Source organism: Clarias gariepinus, chromosome 21 (assembly GCF_024256425.1).
Source record: "Clarias gariepinus isolate MV-2021 ecotype Netherlands chromosome 21, CGAR_prim_01v2, whole genome shotgun sequence".
NCBI lineage: Eukaryota > Metazoa > Chordata > Actinopteri > Siluriformes > Clariidae > Clarias > Clarias gariepinus.
This window is the reverse complement of record NC_071120.1, coordinates 8,751,415-8,774,160: the sequence shown is the minus strand read 5'-3', so window position 1 is coordinate 8,774,160 and position 22,746 is coordinate 8,751,415. Positions and strand designations below refer to the sequence as shown.

The following is a 22,746-nucleotide window of genomic DNA, read 5'->3' as shown; positions in this document are numbered from 1 at the left end:
TAAGTGTGCTTTGGAAATTACACTAAATTTTCAGTTACATTTTACCTTACTATAGGAATATTATCGGAATATATTTGAACTAGTTTTCAACCAGCTCTGCTTCAGATTTTAAACACCTGTTATATTATAAGGCATGCTTAGAAGGAAAAGAAAGTCACACAATTACACATTAAGGGTCAGCAATTGGCGAAATTCCTGCGCCAAATACTACACACCACTGCCGTTAGGTAACGCAACACCATGCAGAGATGCACTGTAGTTAAGTAAGAGTACGGATAGAGGATAAAAGTACCCGCTAATAAAACAGATGAGTGAAATATGTACTTAAGTACTGCAATGAAGTAAATGTGCGCAGTTCTAAACTCGCTTTTTTTAAAAAAAAATCTAAATTTCTGTTCGAACGAACACCTTTAACAGAATTTGTATTATATACTGTATATTTCGTTGTGTTTCTACTTTGCTGATTGCAAAAATAGAAATTTATAGCTACAAAGCATTAGATTTATCATTTAAAAATGTTAGTAGGTTTAGACAATGGAAGTCTAAATTATTTATGAGTAATGTTTTACATATAATGGCATCATCTAAATTTTAAAACACCTGAAATATTGTGAAACATCTACACTGGAAATATTTGTTTTATTCTCAGGTGTGAGTTTAGTCTTTTATTTCGAAAGTGTTCGCAATAAACAGCTTTGGACTACAGGGTAAATGAAGTCAGTAAGTCTAATGAGGACACAGGGGAGATCGTCCTCTCTCTCTCTCTCTCTCTGTCGCTCTCTTTTTCTCTCACTTACTATCTCTAGCTCTCATACTCGCTCACTCACACAACAAGCTTTAAACAGATGATTAACAGCTTGTGGCATCCCCTTTGTGCACATACTAATAAATAATATTTATTTTGAAAGAAACCTCTTCATGCTTCTTTACATCTTACGTTATCTGTTTAAGAGTTAAGATACTTAGATAATTATAGGCGTAGAAAAAAAAATATTAAAGGAATCTTCAATTAGCCACATTTTTGGGGGGGTGATTGTACCTAGCTTTATTCGTTAATTTACCACAATCTAGCTTCAAATTGGAGAAAATTAGGGAATACAAGAGTTGTTTATTTTATATATATATTTACAGTATATATAATGCAGTGCTGTTGAATTCTCAATTCTGATTGGTCAGATCAATTCTGAGTCACAATTCTAATATGGAGATGCACAATACATAATCTGGGGAGATGGTTATGCTATGAAAGGAGTCTCCAGTGCCAGTGCTGTAGTGCCGGACATTCCTGCAACAACCCACTAAACATTGGACGTCGGATAGACGTGCAGATCATGTCTATATTGGGTCCGTCGGTCCATGACCAATTCTGGACATCTATTCGACGTCCAAACTAGGTCCACTATTTATACGTCTAACAATGACCCAACTTGGACGTCATTTTGACGTTAAACATTTGACCTAATCTGGCTTATTTTTTTTGGGACGTCATTTGGACGTCTATGGCAGTGGCAGTAAATGTGTTTTACAAAATAGAGCCTAGCAACATATGATTATACATATGAATACAGATTATTTATAAACAAACAAGATTTATTATCTGTATGGCTATTTATTTATTTGGTAGACCATATATTTATTTATATATTTATTTATATATATATATATATATATATATATATATATATATATATATATATATATTTTTTTTTTTTTTTTTTTACATTTTCCTGTTTCCCTAACAGTTTTTATTTTATTTTAGGTAGCCTATAATCAAGTAATTAAAATTTGTATCTTATATTGCATTGAGGCGTAGGCGGGGCGGCAGCTGACGACCATCATGCATTGCGGGAGGGTTTCCGTGTGTTCACCATGTTGGGGAAGTTTGTTTGGGCTAGTGTCCTCGGCCATGTTTGTGTGTTAGGGTGTTTGCGACCTGCTGAATGTTCTCTGGTTCATTCTAGGCTGAATTGGGTGTAGGTTCCAGGTAAATGTGTTGCTCATGCTATACAGTGCCGTGTGTAAATAAAGTACTCCCAGCCATTAGCATTGGGCAGCAAGCAAGCTCACTCGTTCTTCAAGATCCTTCGGGCGGTAAAACACCGCAGTACTAAAAAAAGATATATATATAAATTTATGTAAATTATATTTTATATTTAAAAAAATCATGGTAGCCTAGCCTATCCACCTTATTCCTATCTTACAAAAGACGGTAATTGGATGTCCAAAAATGACATGGAAAAGACGTGACTACGACGTCACATTGCGCAGTGGGAAGCAACTTTAGTATGAACTTAGCTTTATAACACTCTGCCTCACACTATCCTGTTGTTGATTATTTTTTTTGCAACAAACCTATAACAGTGTAGTATGGTGGCTTATTTTGTTGTTGTTCTTTTTCTTAATTTGTTTGCTGATGTAATGTGAAGGAATACATAACTATATTAGAACATCCAGTGTAAATGGGTTTTCTGTTGAAACAGAAGGCTAAAATGGTGAAGTGCAATAACACCATGTTCTCAATTCAGCTAAAAAGTGTAATGATAAATAATCGTGAGTCCAGTGTTTACCCAAATTAGCTAATCGGATTTAGGATGATTTCAGGTAAGGTGGGGGGTGGGGGGGAGTTTCGCTTTGTAATATATAAAGGAAAAGCATGCGTCTAGCACTTGCGCTATATAAAGCTGCGATCCTACCTCCACCTCTTCAACGCCAGAGCCTACACCACTGATTCAGGCCGTAGCTTATTATACACTTTATTATACAAGGAGTGCAGTAGAAATGCAATTAGTCTCATTACTGCAGCACTATCACTGACAAAACTCCACGGTGTTAATTAAGTCGCACCAAAAATATAGTTCCCCAAGCTAGCAGCAAACAGACGGGTCTGCTCGGGTTTCCTTTGTTACTCAGTGGCTGAAGCTTAACTCCTTCTGAAGTGGAGAGAAACCTCACTTTAAAATAACTTTGGGCTCGGAAAACAGTTTGTAAGAGCACCGTGTCCATCAGCGCATAGGATCCGGCGTGTCACAGCAACGGTGGTCATGCCTGAGCGATTTCACACCAGCCTCCTGGAGCATGGCGGCTCACTGCGCGTGTGTTCTCCTGCCCTGAGCCGTTTGCCATGCTGCTCACGCTCGCATCAACACCAGGTCAGAGTGGCTTTTCCCCTTTGTAATGACATTGTGTGGGTTTAAATGTTATCACAGCCCGAAAGAAAAAAAATGTAAAAATAAAGAATAAAAAAAAGGAAATCATTTGCAAGATTGCATTAAATAACAGTTTCATGAAAGACAGGGGGGTTTTTTCTTCTGTGCCTGGATTATTATTTATTTTTTTGACGTAATAGAGATGAGCATGGGGCGGCTCTAAAATGAACAATTATTTGCTTCATGCATATTAAATTTGTTACGTGAAATGATGTCATACGTATTGCATTGCTTATCATCATGTGCAGAAACCCCGGGGACGGCCTTCTGGTGGCTAATGATAGCTCAAATGAGCTCCGACACCCAAGCTTATGTTCAGCAGAAGCTCGTTAGCGAGTGAGATTTGCTGGCAATTTCCACAGCTGAAACAACGGCTCAGTTTCTCCGGCTTTCTTGCAGCGGGGTATTAAAGTAGATTTATCCGCGGCTGTGTGTTCTCGGCCGTACAGGTCGTTTCCCCTGGATCCCAGGCATGGCCCTATAACCCAGCTGGTAAATAAATCAGCGGCTTCCCTCTGCAGAGATTTAATTTACCTCCTGACCGGGCCAGCGAGGGCTATTATCTCACCGGGGGAATAAGGACACACTCTAGCAGAGGAAGATTGGACGAAGGAGGGGGGAAGAAAAGATGGAAAAAGACCATCCAGGTTCAAGACCCCTGGACTGTCAGAGCTAAATAAATTGTCGTGAAAATGACATTCCGTACAGGTTTGGCAAATGTTTGCACAACTAAAGGTCATTCGGTGGACATAATGTCAACTTCACATCTTGGTTAATCAAATACTTGCTGTTTACCCAAGCTCGTTTTCCAGTTAAACAAGTAAAGAGATGAGTCGAACATGCTGAAAGAAAAAAGACTGCCAGAAATTCCCTCTGGTCTCCATTTTAGTGGCCGCGTTTCATGCATCATGCTTCACGTTTCGTGTCGTGCTGTGTGAACACCGCCGCCTGGCACGGCACCTGGAATATGAACGAAGCGATTTCCACATCAAAGAGATCAGCGCGCTCTTCAGATCGCCCGAGCCATTAGGTATTATTAATGAAGCGGTCACGCTCCCTCGCCAATGAAGACAGGTATCTAGCCCTGGCCTTGTCACCCTGCCACTGGATTTTATACATACAGTGCGTATCACTCATCTCAGAGGCACGACTTGAATGATACAAGCACCCACTGAGTGGCTCGATGATTAACCAAGACTCAGTGACCTTGTAAGGTTTCGAAGAATCAGCTCAGATTAGTGTCAGGTTGGTAATTTAGAGCTGTTTTTTATTTTTTTTTTTAAACAGGAACTGATTTATTATATTTCATTAATTGGATCAAATCTTCACACACACACACACACATAACCTCATCCTCATCCTGTCCAGTAATATGAAAAGTGGTTTAATCAGGATGTTTGAGTTGTGTTAAAGAAGCGACAGATTCTGTGATTCCACCAAAAATATTTCTATTGTTTATGCATGAGGTGGAAAATTGGGTTTGATTAAAGCACTTATTTTCTCAGAGCCAGTTCATTTCTGAGAGCAAATTAGTTTTTTTTCTTTTTTCTTTCTTTTTTCTTCGCCAGTCATGATGACAGATGACAGATCCAAGCCTCTTTATATATATATATTTTTTTCCGCTTTCCTCACACTGAAGCATGGCTCTGAAAGCCAAATCATTTCCATGCACGAGCAAGCGCTGGAGGAGCCTGTGAGCATACAGAGGTCTCATTTTACCTGCGTAGAGGTAGAGCCGGGATTAAAATTTCATATCGCGATAATTCCCGACGATTGCCTTTTATACCGGTCAATATATGGTTAGACAGAGAACGAAGCGAAGACGAAGCCGTTTGCACGGGGTATTACCGCGGAAAGACTAATCGAGTTACGGCCTGACGTTTTCCCGAGCAAAAGTAAATGAATAAAAAAATTCCATTAATGCCAGAAACAATTTAGCAGCTGAGATGATTGATTTAAAAAAGGTCTATGGAGTGTTTTTTTCCAACAGCTGCTTGTAGGAGTTTTATTATTGTTATTTACACACTGCACATTAGTAGTGCACATCGAGGTGAGCTAAAATAAATAAAAAAAAAGTGTTATTGTTAACTTGTGTTGAATAAATTCCTCGCAGTTTGCTCAAATAAAAGAGCAAACACAAGGCATGAAGCTCATGAATAAGAAATAAAACATGAGCAATGATTACAGCAATCTGGTTAAGAATCACAACAGAATACCAAAATATATGTTTAATGCGAAACAAGAAAAAAAACACTCTAAGGCTTGAGATGTTCAATAAATGTCTTTTGACACACAGTACGAGCTAAAAAGTTTACCTTTTCAACTCTCTGATATTAACCAGCACTGCTTGAAAGCTCCGCCCCCTGTGCTCTCGAATGGTCACTATCGCTTTCTGGAATCACATCTGACAAAATCATTCCACTTTTTCAACCTGAAATAATAGAAAGGCTAAATTCGTTTTTTTTTTTTTTTTTTAGATTTTACACAAGCGACAAAACTGATACGTTTGAACACTTTTGTCAAACCTCCAAAAGCTTTAAGCCCAAGGGTTTTGTGTGTGTGTGTGTCTGTGCTTCTTCCTGCACTTCATACGTGCATCTCAAATGAATTTAACTCAGCAGATGGATTTTTTTAAACAGCAGTAATTCAGTAGTAGCGTTCACTCGACTGACTTCAGTTCGAATAATCCAGCTCCGGGTGAAGTGTATAGATTTATGCACTGCCTGGCTAAAAAAAAAAAAAAAGAAAAAAAAAGAAAAAAAAGTCACCACCTGGATTTAACTAAGCAAATAGGTAAGAGCCTTCTAATGGATAATTACTGCAGTGATTAATAGGGTTCACTTGCAACAAGTTTTCTTGACTTGAACTTAAGGGACTGGGACTAAACAGCTGCGTAGCCTTAAGATAAACTAATCAGTAGGTGAAACGGCTTCGGTTTACTGGAGAGCATAAAAATTGGATTATGAAGCATTGGAGAAAGGTGATGTGGTCTGATGAGTCCAGATTTACCCTGTTCCAGAGTGACCAGCGATGTAGGCCAGGGGTAGCTCAGTGGTTAAGGCATTGGACTACGGTTTGGAAGATCTCAGGTTCAAACCCCAAAACCACCAAGTTGCCACTGTTGGGCCCTTGAGCAAGGCCCTTAACCCTCAACTGCTCAGATGTGTAATGAGATAAAAATGTAAGTCGCTCTGGATAAGAGCGTCTGCCAAATATGTAAATGTTCCATCATGCCTACTGCCTGTTCTTCAAGCTTGTGGACACAGTGTTATGATCTGGGGTTGCTTCTGTTGGACAGGCTCAGGTTCAGCGATGTTACTGTACAGTATGTCTCCGAAATATTAGGTCAGCTGAATATATACTGAATAATCATTTTTTTCCATCGAATGGATGTATTATTTCCCTGGTGGCACAGGCATATTCCAAAATGACGATGCCAGAAATCATAGTGAAAGAGTGGTTCAGGCAGCATGAGGCATGCATTGGCCTCCACCTCAACCCCACTGAGAATCTTTGGGATGCGCTGGAGAAGCCTTTACGCAGCGGTCCGATTCTTCCATCATCAACACAAGAGCTTGGAAGTTAATGGATGGAAATAAATGTTGTGGCATTGCACAGGCTTATTGAAATGATGCCATGGCCATAATCAAAGCCAAAATCGGTCCAATGAAATTAGTGTTTCAATTATTACTTTCTATTCTTTCCACACACAGTTCTACATACTGTGTCCCTGTGCCATTTTGGGTAGAATCCAGAGTTCCAAGAGCATGACTATAAACTCTCTCCAGGGCTCAGGGGTAATTCATCAAAGATTCTGTTCTGGACTTGCCACTTGTGGTGGGAGTGGTAACGATAATTCTCAGAACTGTTCAACCGATGACACGTCGCGTCACGATATGAAGAAAAAGAAACACGCTTCGTGTCTCTCTTCTGTCGTCCATCCATCTAGCTATCAACACAACTACGACACTAAGTCGCCTCCTTTCCTTCCTGTTCATTCTCTGCCTATTCCCTTTCCTGCATTTCCACCAGGGGAGGCCTGAACTTATTTAACACACTTTGCAGCCAGAGTCGAATTGCACGAGCGCAGCAGGAAAGTGGAAAACTCCTCAGTGGGCTTCATTACTGTGCCCAGTCAAAGCCAGCAGAGGCAAATCTTAGAGTTTCTTCAGGAACCGTGGAAGACACACACCTCACAACTTGCACGTGTGAGTGTGTGAGAGTGCGTGGGTGAGGGTTTTTTTTTTCCAGCAAATTCAGCACTTATGGTATATATATATATATATATATATATATATATATATATATATATATACAATGCCAGAAAATATATATATATTTTTTTTCAAACATCCCCCAGCAAAAACACACTCACATGTATTTTGTTGGTAAGTGAATCTGACAAGGAGAGAAGGAGAAATCTGAGAAGTCACAGTGCTGAGGGAAGAAAATGGCCCGATGCTACAGTAGGAAAGAGTATTAGGACTGAGAACGAGTGGAAGAGCGGTCTGGTCTTAGCTATTTGATACAGATTTTTTTTTAATGCCATTTTACTACATAACGACCACTGCTCCAGACTTAATGGTGCATTTTTATCTTTTGTACAATCATTGTTATTATTTTTATTCCTTTTTCCCCCCCCGACGTCTACAGTATGGAGAGAACTGCAAAGACGATGAAATCACTGCTTGACCTCCTGCTAGGTGTCCAGTTCTTGCTCCATGTTGCACTTGCTTTCAGCTTAAGGCCAAAAAAAAAAAAAAAAAAAGAAAATGAATGAAAATAAAACTCTGGAGTGCTGTAAAGCGAAGATCCGTATAGCTGTACGGTCATTCCTAGTGGAATCAAGCCGAAGCGGATCAACGACGGGGTGTCGATAACTGACAAAGCCAGTGTGTGTCAGCCAGAGTTCCTGGCCTTTTCAGAAAAAGATAGAGAGAATAAGAGAGAGAGAGAGAATGCCAGCTGATCTACAGTCCGTAATTATTCCCGAAGCATCCAGCCGTGAGCCTTGGCGATGGGTCACACCGCGTCAGATGTGTAATTGCCCTTCATGGAGCGCAGCCGAACGGACACGCCGCTTGTTTTGTAGCAGATCTAACCTTTCAGATTGATTGCGCTAGCATCGAGGGCTCTTTTTCAAACCCTTAGCAGGCTGCATGTATGTGTGTGTGTGTGTGTGTGTGTATGGGTGTGTGTGCCATAATGGTGTAACTGTGTGACACTCACATGATACGGGCATGCAAGTCTTTTATTTATTTATTTATTGCCTCCATGCACCCACGGGACGTGCGTAACAGGTGCCGTCTTCACTCAGACACCCTTTAACAGCACCTGTTGTGTTTCTTTACAAATCTTCCCCTCGGGAACATTAAAGCGCCCGACGTCTGCGCACAAGTTTATCCATTTAAATTCTTCTATTACAGCGAGGCCTGTGCGTCTCTCGGATCGACCGGCCGGCTGCATACTGTACATGTGCGTCTGTGTGTGTGTGTGTGTGTGTGTGTGTTTTTTTTCTTTACACGCCGCTTGAATGAATCTATCCTCTCACGGTTCACGTAGAGGTTACAAAAGCAAGAGACAGATTGAGCACATAAGTAGAGTTCCCCTGCGTTTTTCTCTCTCTCTCTCTCTCTTTCTTTCTCAACCTCTTTCTCTCTCTCAGTCTTTTCTAGAAGGATGGGGATTATCTTGACACTCCTTTTTGACACTTCTGCCTTCAAAAACGAATCCCCGAGCCTGCTGAGCCTGAGCCTGAGCCTACCCACCATGTAACACTTTCCCACACACACACACACACACACATGCACACGTATTTCTACCCATCTTTCCCAGTAAGTGTTAAAGCACCAGGGCTTTTCCAGCGCTGGAAGTGTGTAACCGACTTGAACGGGAAAGAGCTGTCACACAGTTTTCCATCACATCACCTCTCGCTTAGGGCATTTTTTTTATTATTTATAAAAAATTAAAAAAAATTATATAAACATATGAGCTACATATTTCTGTCATAACCAAGCGCTCCTATATAAAGAAACCGTCTTTTTGTCAGCATCATAAAGGCTGTATTTCACATCGCCCTCATCCTATTAGGATCTCATAACCCTCTTTGCGCGAACGCGTGCGCCCTTTTCGCCGGATTTAGATTCCCAAAGCAGCGCGCGAGGCGTACCGAAGCGCCGAATGAGACCGTAACTAATCATAGGCTCCTAAAAAAAGCCCCACATGCAACACGCAGGACTGTTATTCCACCCTGTTCTCGTCCCGTTAGGACGTTTTTCTATTAGGATCATCGTTATATACACTATTCCGTTCGCTTTATGAGACATAATGTGCGCTACATAGAGGGAAGGAGACATTATTATATTATAGATCTACTTTATAGTGCCGCTGTAGGTGACCACAAATATTGGCCATATATTCTGGAGATATAGTGCACTACATATACAGAGGTTTAAAAGCCGGTAGCTCATATAGAGTAGGATGGGAATCCTTAATATCTCTCTTGTTGGAGATTTAGTGCTCTACATGGGGTGTAAAAGACTCCGTACGCAGGGGGCCTACACAGGGACTAGTGAGTGGAGTACGCAATCACTCCCTAGCCTTTTATTATTTAGAGAGAAATCATTATTTCATACCTGCTAGTCCACTTATACAGTAAGTGGGGAATTGAAGCCCCGGATAAAATGAGACACATTGCCACAAGACAGCATGAAAGGATCTGATCCAAATGACTCAACATATACCATACAGGGTGTGGCATGTACTCTTGTGCACTATACACTTGTCCATGGAATGCAAAGCTCAATCAGTGTACAGCGGCAGTCGTTGAGAGCAGGACAAATCCCGAATCTAAGCTTATTTTTAGTGCCCTTATGTGTACTGCACTCATATAAGCAACAGAGAATCGAATCCCGAATTAAACGCACAATGTTTTTTTCCCCTAAAGAATTATCCCTCGTGTGCTCCATCCACCCTCATTTGAAAACACACACCCATGTCAGCGACCCCTAGTTTTTTCCTCAGCAGAAAGCCGAAGCGCACCAACAGTCAAGAGGCTGAGTAAAACTTAACGAGCGTAATGGGAAAATAAGTGACTTATCGGCGGGCCGCCCACCTGCCTTCATTAGAGGCCGCTCTTTTACGAGCATCGATCATGAGGTGAGCAGCCGACAGCGGCTCCCCTCCCGCTTTATGGAGCGTAGATTGTCACCTTGTTCCAATTATCTGTTACCTTTTGACAGGCGTCGAGCGCGCGGGGCATTGCTAAAACGCAGAGGGTGCGTAATTAGAGCGAGGCAAAGAGAACCCAGGGCCAGTCAGAAGCTTTCCCCGGACCCTGCGTTCTCATTACGAGGCTTGCTTTTATACCTCGTTACAACGCCGCGCTGAATCGGTGCACGGTAATGAAGATGGTTCGTAATTAGGAGCTTTTTGACGGATATCGATTTCAGTTTCAGCAGCTGCTGTAGATTTTTGCTGGATTTAAGTAAAAAGAAGAGGCGAAGAACCAGAGAAGCTGCCTGTTTCCAAGGAGTGTGAATGGATGGATGTAATGGCATATAGGTTGTAAACACTCTCTCTAGTGAACGCTGGTTTGGGAGGGATTTGCTTTCGGCCTCTGGTTTCAATTTTGACATACGGCCAAATTCCGTAGGAGCCTGCTGGGATGTAGTGTTCCTTCAGGGTGCCTATGTGCCCACTCTAGCCTGAGATTCTGGTTCCTCTTCAGTTCTTCAGTAAAGTTTCACTTGTCAGGATGCTTTTCTGCTCACCATGGTTGTAAAGAGTTGCTGTTTTTTTTTTATAAAGTGGACAGTGAGTGGTTCCTACAGCACGAAGCATAACTCCACATAGTGTTCCTACGGAGATTTAAAGTTATGAAATAGTAGCTCGTAAATTCTACATAACGCACAGTATGGACATTTCTGATGTCATTCCCGCTATAAAGGACAACATTCTTAAAATACGTTGTCCTTTTTAAAAGATTTGGTCATGGGTCCTGACCAGGACATTGATTCCTGATCTTTTTTGCTAATACAAGGTCATGCCTTTGAGCTAGTGGACCATGGATCAGGTGTTGGCGCGTAACCGTGTCCTCGTACTAGTGCATTTTTCGGTGGTAATAAGTGGACAAATCAATGCAGGTTTGCATTTAGATGACAGCGCGTGCAAACACACTCGTCTTAATCTTTCTCCGAGCGCCCTTGTGTGCTGATCCCTCAGCATAATTCGGCACGGTATTTTGCTTCCATAATGCAATTTCATACATGACAGAACCGCACTCTATCTATTTATTTATTTATTTTTGTACCGCCCTTTGCACTGCGCTGACCAGATTTTCATAAATAATGTTTCATATGTGGCATCGGATTTGAATAGAATGGAAAAGTGACGTGGAAGCACATGTGCAAGGGGGATCTGATAAAGCAGCACAGGATGTTTAATTCATGACATCAGCAAGCAAAGGTGAAGAAAACTTTAGACTTTTTCTTCCATCCGTCGCCAGCGAATGTGTAGCAGCTCTGCATTTCCTCCCTCACTCTGATGCTAAACATGAGCGTGATGATTGGAAGCGGTGATAGAAAACGAACTCACTTTTATTGTCCCCGCTTCCGTCATGACAGAGTGTATTGAGCAATCAGCCTGCTTATCCTCGGAGGCAGGGGGGGATGGGGAGTGTACGCAAGATGGTTAACACAGGGACCACAATCAGATTCACTTATAGATTCGAGCTTGTCTGAAAACGAGTAGCTCTCATCGAGGTACTCGAAAAACGCATAAATACGCCTGATTCGCGTCACCTGCCGTCAACAAGGTGTACGGTGAAGTGCGAGCAAAATGAATTCTGTCCTCAGGTCACGGACCTGTTCTCTCCGAAGCAGATCGTGCAATCTCGCTCAGCCGCCGAAACAATTTTCAGATTGTCACTCAACCAGTCTCGTCTGTCTCTCGCTTTCTTTGTATTTTTTTTTTAGTTTCAGCCCGTGAACAACTGACCAGGTGGAAACTCCAGTTGAAAAACGTCTGACTTAAATGAGAAAAAAAAGTTTCATGAGTTTCCAAGGGTGAATGAGAGCTGAACACTGGCACAATCACTGATGCTCACCATCTGCAGCTTGATACTCAACTGAAAAAATCTTCCAAGTTAAATCACATGTAAATGGATCGGTATCGTCCCACTCAATTTGTAATTAAGTAGGCAGTCTGTGGATCAAATCAGCGCTGGCATGAATAATGATGATTTCCGAATGTGTTTGGATGCAGCTAATCAAAGGCAGTCCTGCCTAATTCATGCAACACTTCCAGGATGAGTGCTATGTACAGCAATCTCCTCTGAAGAGAAACGGAGATGAAGAACGTGCTGCTTGGAACAAAACTCCAAACTGCACATGACTGTATTTTTTTTTAATGCACTTAGAAAGTGTGTAGCTCTAGTGTGCTTTAAAGTAAACACATTCCAAGCAGCATGGTCGGTTCATGTAAAAAACATTTGGGTTTAGAAATAAGCAGCTTTACGCCCACACATAGGACATTTTCCTTGTCAGGATTATTATATGCTCTATTCCCTCGTTAACGTCTCCCTGTTGCACTATGAAGGCATTATTTCCACTTATATGACCACAAATATTTCTCTGCTGGATACACATAGTAAAATGTCTCCAGCTATAGATTATTTTATTACTGTGGCACCTGTGAAGGGGTAGTATGCGGTTAGACAAGTCAACAAGTCAACACACATTTCTCAAAGTCTATGTGTCGGAAGCAGGAAAAATGATCCTCAGCAACTCGGACCAAATTGTGATGGCTAGACAGCTGGATCAGACACAGCGTATCGCAGTCTGTTGCATATGTGTAGACCAGTCAGAGCGCCATGTGCACTACAGCAAGCACCGACAGTGAGCATGTAAGCATCAGAACTGGAGCATGAAGCAAAGGAAGAATGTGGTCTGGTCTAACGAGTCATGTTTAATTTCACTTCGTGTGTATGGCCAGGAGCATCACTTACCTCAGGCACCAGGATGCACAGTGGAAAAAAGGCAAGATGGCAGTGTGACGCTCCACTGGGTTACTAGGAAACCTTGTGTTGCTGACCAGGTAGAGTGAAACCTTGGATTGCGAGTGACTTGGTCTGCCAGCGTTTTGCAAGATGAATCGAGTGAGGACTCTTTTTGCGCTTTTTGTACAGAGCATCACATTATCACAACTGAGCCAATGGTTCTTCTCTCGTGCGCCCTGATGGATTATAGGTAATAGTCTTCCATGCTCAGTCTCAGTGCATGCGCATAAAGAATTTTTTTATTTTGTGTTCAAGTGTAGTGACTGTTCTTTAGTAACTACTGCAACAACAGCCCTCATAAAGAAAAAAGTTAGAAGGGAGTGTACTACACTACGCAGTGCTGGAGATCAATCTGTTTAAAGACAATGCGATGTCACATTTCCGCGAAATTCTCAAAGGGAGGCAAAAGCAAGCGTCATTAGAGAGGTTCCTTGTTAATGTAGTTTACAGTAGTTGGCAGTGAATCTGTTAGTGTGTGAGTGTTTGTGTGTGTGAGTAAAAGTGGTACTACACAGTAGCCCCCCTCCTTCTCCTCTCTCTCGGTTTAATCCAACTACCATTATTATCAAAGGTAAAGTGCAGGTTAATTTGTTTTATTTTTACTTTATATTTTGTATTCATTATTTTTATATGAATATTTTTGGGTTGTGGAACGAAATGGAAGCTGACTTTCCATTATTTCTTATAGGGGGACATTTGCTTTGATATATGAGTGATTTGATATACAAGCCCACTTCCAGAACGAATTATGCTTGCAATTCAAGGTTTAACCGTTCACACTTTTATGGGAATGGTATTCGCTGTTGGCAGTGGCACATTCAGCAGGATAATGCACCTTGACACACTGAAAACATTGTTCAGGAAGGGGTTCGAGGACTTCATCAGTAACTAAGACTAAGTGCTGGACATACTTTGATTAATGGAGGCTCCACCTTACAACTGGGGCTGAAATGATTTGCTGCTTACGTCTTGGTGCCGGATCGCACAGCACAGCTTCATTGTGGAGTCCAGGTGTTGACGGGTCAGAGATCTTTTGGACCAGAAAGGGGAGCTAGACAAGATTAGGCAAGTGGTTTTAGTGTTAAAACGGATCGGTGTATAGTCTTTACCTGTGTTGGGAGACAATAATTTTTAAAGAAACTAATTACATTACAAAATTACTGTCATTAAAAAGTAATCAGTTACATTACAGCATTGCAGAAAATGAAAACTCCTTTGTGATTCCTCATGTACAGTATGTTGTTTTAGCCAAGACCTTTATAATTATTTTAACATCATCTCTCATAATGTTAGATAGATAGATAGATAGATAGATAGATAGATAGATAGATCGATAGATACTTTATTCATTTTCATGGGGAAATTCACACAGCTTTCTTCGAGCCCTTTTTGGGCGTGGTCTTGACTGGCCTAGGCATGGTGCGACTGAGAAGACCCCTTTCTCCCCTACGCAGTTTTGCACGGTGACTGTAAGTACGGTTCATCATAATTCACTGCGGGGGGTGGGGCTTGTAGGACGACTTTCACACACACACTAACGGATTTATAGGAGATAAAGGTTACTGCTGTCTGGCTCACGGATTACATAAATTGTCTGAATAACGGATTACATTTTCGAATAAGTAACCAAATAGTACTTAAAGTATGGACCAAATGCGTTAGATTACTCGAGATTACTCAAAAAAGTAATCCAGGTACTCTAACGTTACTTTGTAACGCATTACACCCAACACTGGTCTTTACTACACAATATTTAATGTGTAGTCTGTACATTCTATATGCAACAATTATTTGAAAATGTGAGGCTTGGCCATGAGAAAAGGAGAAAGCACAAACCTAAATATAAGAATATGAATAAATACACAAATACATTATGGATATTTCTCATTTTAATATATTTCCTACAAAAGCTTTCTGCATTTCCAGGGAAACCCCAGTAGGCTAAAAACCGCTTCAGGACAATCTGCAGTTTTAATGTCTAATTTAAAGCAACGTGCTGTGCTTTGTAACAGTGATTTATAAGTCCTCAGTGGGGGAAATCCAGGAAAAAAAAGACCCCATAAGCCGTGCGGGAGTGTTCCTTATTTGTCAGATCATTACAGTCATCATCATTCAGCATTGTCAAGCATCCCGTGTCTCCTCCCATGCAATCATTTCACTGGTGGTTTTCGAGCGCTTCCAAAAAAAAAGAAAAGAAAAATGACAAGGGAGAATCAGAAATGCTGCTTTCTGTGGAGGCGGAACAGCAACAGCACAAAGAACAATTTCATCAAGTAAACCGCCTCAGTGTAGATGAGGGGAAAATAATTTGGGGAGGGTTTTTTTGTTGTTGTTGTTGTTGTTGGGGAACCAGGACTCTGCAGATCTGTTTCCAAAACTGTGTCTGAGAAATGTGTTAAAATGGACGCCATCCAGTGTTCTCACAAATACACTGGGAAATAAATAATTATAAGTGAGTAGGACGTAAACCGTGCCCACGCTGCTGTGATTGCTGCCATGAGAGCCTTTGTCCAACTGGATTGTGAGGTTATGTTCTCCATAAGCCACTAAAAAAAAAAAAGATGCTCTGTGCGACAATTCACAGATGCAAATGAGAATGAATAATGTTTACATGTTGAATTATTCAGAGCAGAGTTAGAGCTTTTCTATTAGATCCATTATTATCCATGTTGGAGCGTCAGCTGATGCACAGGCGACACTGTTTGACTATGATGATGATGATGAGGATGATGATAATCCTGGAATGTAGATAAATTTAAAAAGCAGTTGTTTATCCCATGTGAATTCTTTTTTATTTATTTATTTTTTAAAGCTTGGTTAGACGCAGGAAGATCATACTTTTCAAAAAATATAGCACATTTCAGTGGCCTGCTGAGAAGACGCTCGTCAGTAATGCAGATCTCGCCATCCATCACTCGGCTTGTCGGCTTTCAGGAATCAAATAGATCTCTCCGGGTGGTGGACTGACAGGTCTTTACTGAAGTTTTTTTGCCAGAATAGCAGAAGAACCCGTGCTTGAAAGGAGCCACTGATTAAAAAATTGCTTTCAGTCCGTCACGGCCTGCAGCGTGTCGCTCGCGTGTGTGTGTGTGTGTACGTCAAGCGGTTTGATGTTTCCCACTGGGCAGTAACTGAGCAAGCGTGGATCTGGAGCGTGGCCTCGACGCACCAAGCTGTGTGTGCGTGTTCATTAGGACAAGTCGAGGTGAATCACTTTTAAAAGATCAATGGTGGGTCGGAGGGACAGAATGCGCAGCGTGAGACGAGGCCAGCGCAGCGGTGGATTACAGCATGCTGCGATCAACTAAAGGTTAAGGCTTTCTGAGGTGGTGGGTTCTACGGGTTCTGTGTCACACGCCGGCTTTAAAGGTTTAGAGTAAACCGAGTGTAACTTGTGAGACCAATGAAGAGGAAGAAAGCAGGGATGTGAGCTATTAAATGTTGAGCAAGATTCTAAACCGATCATACTTAGTTACGCAAATTATATTTTATCTTATACTTTATCTACAACATCTAATGTGTAGCAAATTTTGAAACAGACCTCGTAAAGTCACGTGTTTAACCTGACTTGTGTCACGTTTTTATCTAAATCACAGCCATGTACAGTCATGTGATCGTATATTATGAGCCAAAGATAATTATGGAGTATTTCAGGCGTGTTTTTTCTCCACTTTGTCTTCGTTCTTGTTTCTATCAGGTGTTCTGTGACTGTCATCGATGGCTGGACTTTATTTTATATTTTATTTATTTCAGCACAAATCCCCTGGATGATGCGCTACACAACCATCTTGTTCAATGTTGTTCTGGCCTCCAGAGAAATGGCGAGATTGGAAGAGATTCGATGTTCGAGTGGCTAAGCTGTTTTGCCAAAAATCTCATCTACTGTCTTCGGAATGAGCTTCTCTCTCTCTCTCTCTCTCTCTCTCTCTTCTCTTTTCCTCACCTACTCTCCTGTCCTCCCTTTTTCTTCCCGATTATATTTCTGCGTGACCCAAAGACAATAACCTGCCGTCGATTGCTTGTACATTCAGAAACTCGATACCAGGAAGGAAGGTTCTTCACCGTGATGAGATACATTAGAGCCCATCTATTTCTTGCTTTCTTTTTCCCTTTTCTTTCCATTTTTTTTTTTTTTTGCCACTTCATCAGTCCCCTGCCTGGAGGGGGCCATTTCCGAATTCGGAGGGCGAAAAATAAAGCTTCCAATTGCTCTCCATTTTGTGGCCTGTTAAAGGAAAAAAAAAAAAATCAATGCCACTTTGGTCCTAAGGGAAATGAACATATTTATTAAAGTGGAAAAAGTCAGCATGTGGGATTTTTTTTTTTCTTTTTAGTTTTTTTTTAAGGGTAATTAGAAGGAAAATGTCTGCTATCATTTGTGAAGCGATGCATGCTTGTAGGCAAATGTGAACAACGTGTGAACATATGCATGCCTGCATTCAAAGCAAAACATGGTGTGACTCTACAATCCCTGTACATGGATTTCCGCATTTATGACTCATAAAACATGATCCAATCTGTGTCCAGGTTATAATAATAGATAAACACATCCTGTGTGAGTGGCTAACACGCAACCTGTTGTGCTTTTTATGGCTCTATGGAAGACATTGATTACTCCTGTATTTAATAACCACTCAATGGGTCTCTAGAGCTGCTGATCAGACTCACACGACGTCTTCAAGCCATTACTCCTAATCCGTCAATAATTACATCCCAAGTATTGAGACAGCCCTACATGGACAGAGTCAGGTTAATCAAATCATTCTTAATTATTGCGTTTCCTCAGGCACCGCAGGAGACGCCGTATCCGATTCGTCCTCCGTCGGCGGGACGTTGCCGCACTTCCGGCAGGAGCCAGAAGACGCCTACATCATCAAGAGCAACCCCATCCGGTTGCGGTGCCGTGCCACTCCCGCCCTGCAGATCTTCTTCAAGTGCAACGGGGAATGGGTTCACCAGAACCAGCACACGGTCCAGGAATATATGGACCAGAACACGGGTAAGGAGCCACGCTGCTTCCATTCCATTCCATTTCTGAGGAGACGAACATGATAGACATGTCTGTTAGGTGGGCGTGGCCTGAACCAGTAAAGGTGGTCATATATAAACCTTTGTACAAACTTTTTTTTGTCATTTCCATGGCACGAAATGGGTACACTTTTTGTGGTTAAAGCCTTTCATAAAAAGGTGGCACGGTTCTTTGTTCTTTATTATTAAGTGCACCATTCCAGCAAGCTTTTTGAACAACAATTGAGCAAATCGCCAATATTTAAGAGTCATCATTTCCAAAAACACTTTCATTTACATAGTAATAATGCTGATTTTATTTTACTAAACACATTAAACCATATTTCTGTCTTTCAAGCCTGATATTAGTGTTGCTATCTACAGAATTTTCATGATGACATCTTTTCATTTATGTATTACAAAATCCAAATATCCTTCGTATTTGTCTCACCTCATTAAACAGTTCAGCTCCTTTTGCAGTTTATATTACGACAGCCTGTGACAGCGGTTCAGATCAGCCAGCTGTTTCAGCTGATCACATTCGCACCGTGCCCTCTGTGCGAGCGTCGTAAAAATCACAGGAACTTCAGACTAGTTCGAGGCACAGAGGTGATGACGCCAACCTACTGTTCGACGCGGTTCGACGGAAAGAAATCCACTCCTTTCGGAGGTATTTAAGTCGTCGCAGCAGGCGGTTATCAGCAGGCGTCTGTTCACTTTATTTCTTTGTAAATGTCACAATCCGCTCTTTAGCTGTGATTCAGATTAGTTTTGCGTGCTCTGATCCAGTTTGTCTTGTCAGGTGCGCTGTTGAAGAAAAAAGAAAAACAAATCTGGCAGCTCCTTTGATTCAACCCAATAAGCCGCTGGTGTTCTGATGTGCACGGACCAGCAGCAGACAATTCTTTTTACACACGGCCAAGCTGAGACTATTACTCCCATCGGGCTGGCACAGAAACCGATGTCTCCCTGATTTCGTTTTGGACACCATGAGGACGATTACGTTAACCATTACTCAATCAAGATTTTGAAGTCGTTTAAAATTGAAATACCCATATAATACGATTACATGCGATCATTACATACTATGCGAAACTCTCACGTCAAACAAACTTTTCAGAAAGCATACAATCCATCTCAGAACAAAACGTTCTCACAGTTTTTATAGCTTACATACATATCTGAAGAAAAAACCTCTTCAGCGTTTGGAAGGCCAAAGTGCCTGCGGGCAAAACAATACACAGCGTCCTTGCGCTGAGAGTATTCAATCCACGTGTGATGAGAATGAAGCCTAAGAGTTTCTTCTTTGCCATCCCACGTGACTGTCCTTGGAATCTCTGTAAGCCTTGGCTAGACTGCTGCTTCCAGCTCGAGAACTGGAGAAACAAGAAAGGGAATAATAAGTCACCCCGACTACGCTTCTCAATATATTCATATGTACCTGGTGCCAGTGTATATGAGTGAGTGGGTCATATACCTGCTGGCCTTCCATTCGGTTCAGCCCTGTGCCACAGAGACACAGACGCATGTGATTGACAAAGACTGACCAAAATCCAGTCACGCAAATCTTGCACTGGACTTTAGACTGTGATGGGTGTGACCAGCCTGGGCCACCGCTTAGCTCTGCCCCTGCCACAGAGTTCCCTTCAGTAGTGATGGGACGTTTGGATCATTTTAGTGACTCGGTTCTTTGAATCTCGTTTATTAAAATGAAAATTTTTTTTTTTGAGTAATTTATTTAATTTTGTTTTTTTGATCAGAAATAAAATAATAAAATAAAATGTTACATTTTAAATAAACAAACCCAGAAAAACAAATTTTGTTTCTAGTTCCAGTAATACAAATATTACAATGCAGCTAAGGACTTATAATGATAAACAGAATGAGCAGCTCACCTCTCACATCTTCTGGTCTGAATCGTTCATTCCTTTCCGCTGTTAGCGTCTATGAGAGTCACGTGACAAAAGAACGAACGACTCGGACCAAAAGACTCATGAGAACCGCTCATTTCTTTCTGTTTTCTATACATAACCTACGGAGATTTTGCGATGCTTTGCGCATGTGCGCCCTGTAGAAAACAAACAAATCACTCTCTGAGACTACTCGTTCTTCTGAGTCACGTTCAAAAAGAACGAATCGTTCATGAACGACCCATCACTATCCTGCAGGGATGCACACTGCCTGAAATGCGCCATGAGTAGCAAAGAGAAGAAGGAAGCTGACTTTCAGTCATATATCCAAGTCTGGCTTGAAGATGCACTTACTGTGATTGTTTGTCCGAGGTCATTATTTAGATTTTAAGATTATTGTCGGTTCGATAACGACAAAAAAGTGTTAGTCCTCTTTAGTTTTCAGCTCGCCTGTGAGGAACAACTTTTTTATGAACAAAAATAATGCAGAAAAAAAAGAAGGAAAAGTTTGTTAGCTACTCGTTAGCATCTCTGCATGAGTTTTGTTTTCCCATTAAGAATCCTGCATAATGGGTATTTTTGCTCCAAAGCATGTAAAACAATGGGATTAAACAAGAGAGATTTAAATTAGCATAATGCTAAATGAAGCAATCGACAGTCTAAGATGATTCTCATCGGTTTGCGACTACACTCGCTGCAAAAGGTTTTATTTTGTTTTTGGTCCATTCTTTTTCAACAAAATTTTGTTCATGTGTTTTTGTTACTATAGAGTTCTATAATAAACCCCAGTAATTTGCTCAACAGTTTGTCCCCCAGATGTTGCCTAGGCGACGAAAAGCTTTGGAACGAACGGACTTTATATCGGAGCTAAACTCATAAGCTCCGATAATGTCGTCTTTTTATAGCAGTGCCGTAATGGACGACAAATACTACCGGGATTGGATTAGAGCGAGGCCTCGTAATCGCGGCTCCGGATCTGCAAAGGACTGCACTTTATCGATTAGGACAGCGGCCCTCAATGCTGCTGATATGATCTCTTATTTACCCGCGCCCCCGGACGAGGCTCGGGTGCTGATAAAGCGACCGGCGAATGCCCTTGAGCCTAATGCAGGAGAGGCAGGAACGGTCCAGAGACGCGGGATAAGCGCCAATTACCCAGGTGACAGAGTGAAGAGGAGGCGAGCTTGGCAATCTTAGCCGAAATCAACCATTTCAAACTGTTTCCTGGGCTGGAAAATCAGCAAAGTGAGCATGAAAGGAATGGAACGGTGCCGCTGCCGTAGCAGTAAGCCTTAGCTAAAATAGATTCCCATTACAACTTCTATTCTTATTTCGGATTCTGTTTCAGCAGCAGCACTCACCTATACACACACACACACACACACATGCACATAAAAAGGAAGATAATAATCAAGCAACAATCATAGAATGGTGTTATCTTTGTTAAGAAGATCAGTATACGATGTAAAAATAGCAGTCATCTGTATGTGTATCTGTGATTTAGCACCCTCATACTATACGCTGTTTAAAATTCATACACATCATACATACATATGTGTGTGTGTGTTAAATAACACATATGGATATGTGATTAAGTAACAGCAACGACAGTCAGTTTTTATTTTAAGACATGTAAGTGAGCTGTTCTGAAATAGTTCCTGCAAGAAAAGTTTTGTCAAGTGCATTTGCATATTTTGGATGTTTTACAATGTATAAAGAAATAAAAGTCAGGAAAGACCATGGAATTAGAAGCGTGTCCAAACATCTGACTGGTAGACATTTTTTGTTTGTTTGTTTGTTTGATAATTTTTTTGCGTGTTATAATATCTTTAGGCCAGAAAAGAAAGCAGTACATTATGTAAAAGGCCACTTTTCAGCCAAAAAAAAAAAAAAAAAAACAATAAGAAAGCTCCTTGGCTTTGCATGCGTTAAAAAGAAGCAGGCGTGACGGAGTCCTCAGAAGGACCGTGGCTGGTACTGCAGGATGAGCAGCAAAAACTGAGCAGATAATTTCCTTATAAAACTGCACAAATTGTACCTGAGACTCAATTTTAAGCGAAGGCTCGGCGAACCAAACATTTCCTTTGTTTCATTAAGTAGAGTTTACTGTTCTTGATAGTATTCCTTTTAATGGGGATATATTTGTTTTCCTGTACTGTATGTGTTACATGATATTGTTTGTGAAGTAATTGTTCGGTAGCAACGTTATTATGATTCCTTCGTGGTTCATAACTGTCCCAGTCTTAAATCTCAAATTAACATGCTCCACTTATTTAGTTTCATTATAATTGTTGGCTGGAAATAAGATTAACCAATCAGGAGAGTGTACAGTATGTTTCTCACATTTCTGCCTCAAGCTTCACTCTGAGCAGGAAATTAAACCTTGTTGAAGATTTTTTACTTTTTTTTTAGGTCAGATTTATTTTATTTTTATTACTGGCATGCCATTTTAGTTCTAATGTTAAGTTTTTTTTTTATGTTAAGATAATGCTGATATCTATTAGGTATATTTCCCAATTTATTCTGAAACTAATTCGCCATAACTCCTCTACCTGCAGGTCATCAT

General features: G+C 41.1%; 1 protein-coding gene across 3 annotated transcripts in view; it reads left to right on the top strand.

The window, feature by feature from the left end:
* The window catches only part of unc5db (unc-5 netrin receptor Db), a 175,904-nt gene that overhangs the window by 67,369 nt on the left and 85,789 nt on the right, over positions 1-22,746 (top strand). For all 3 annotated transcript variants that reach the window (XM_053480677.1, XM_053480676.1, XM_053480675.1), the window contains exon 2: positions 18,050-18,262. In XM_053480677.1, the coding sequence (XP_053336652.1) occupies positions 18,050-18,262 (213 nt within the window). The remainder of the gene's footprint in view (positions 1-18,049; positions 18,263-22,746) is intronic.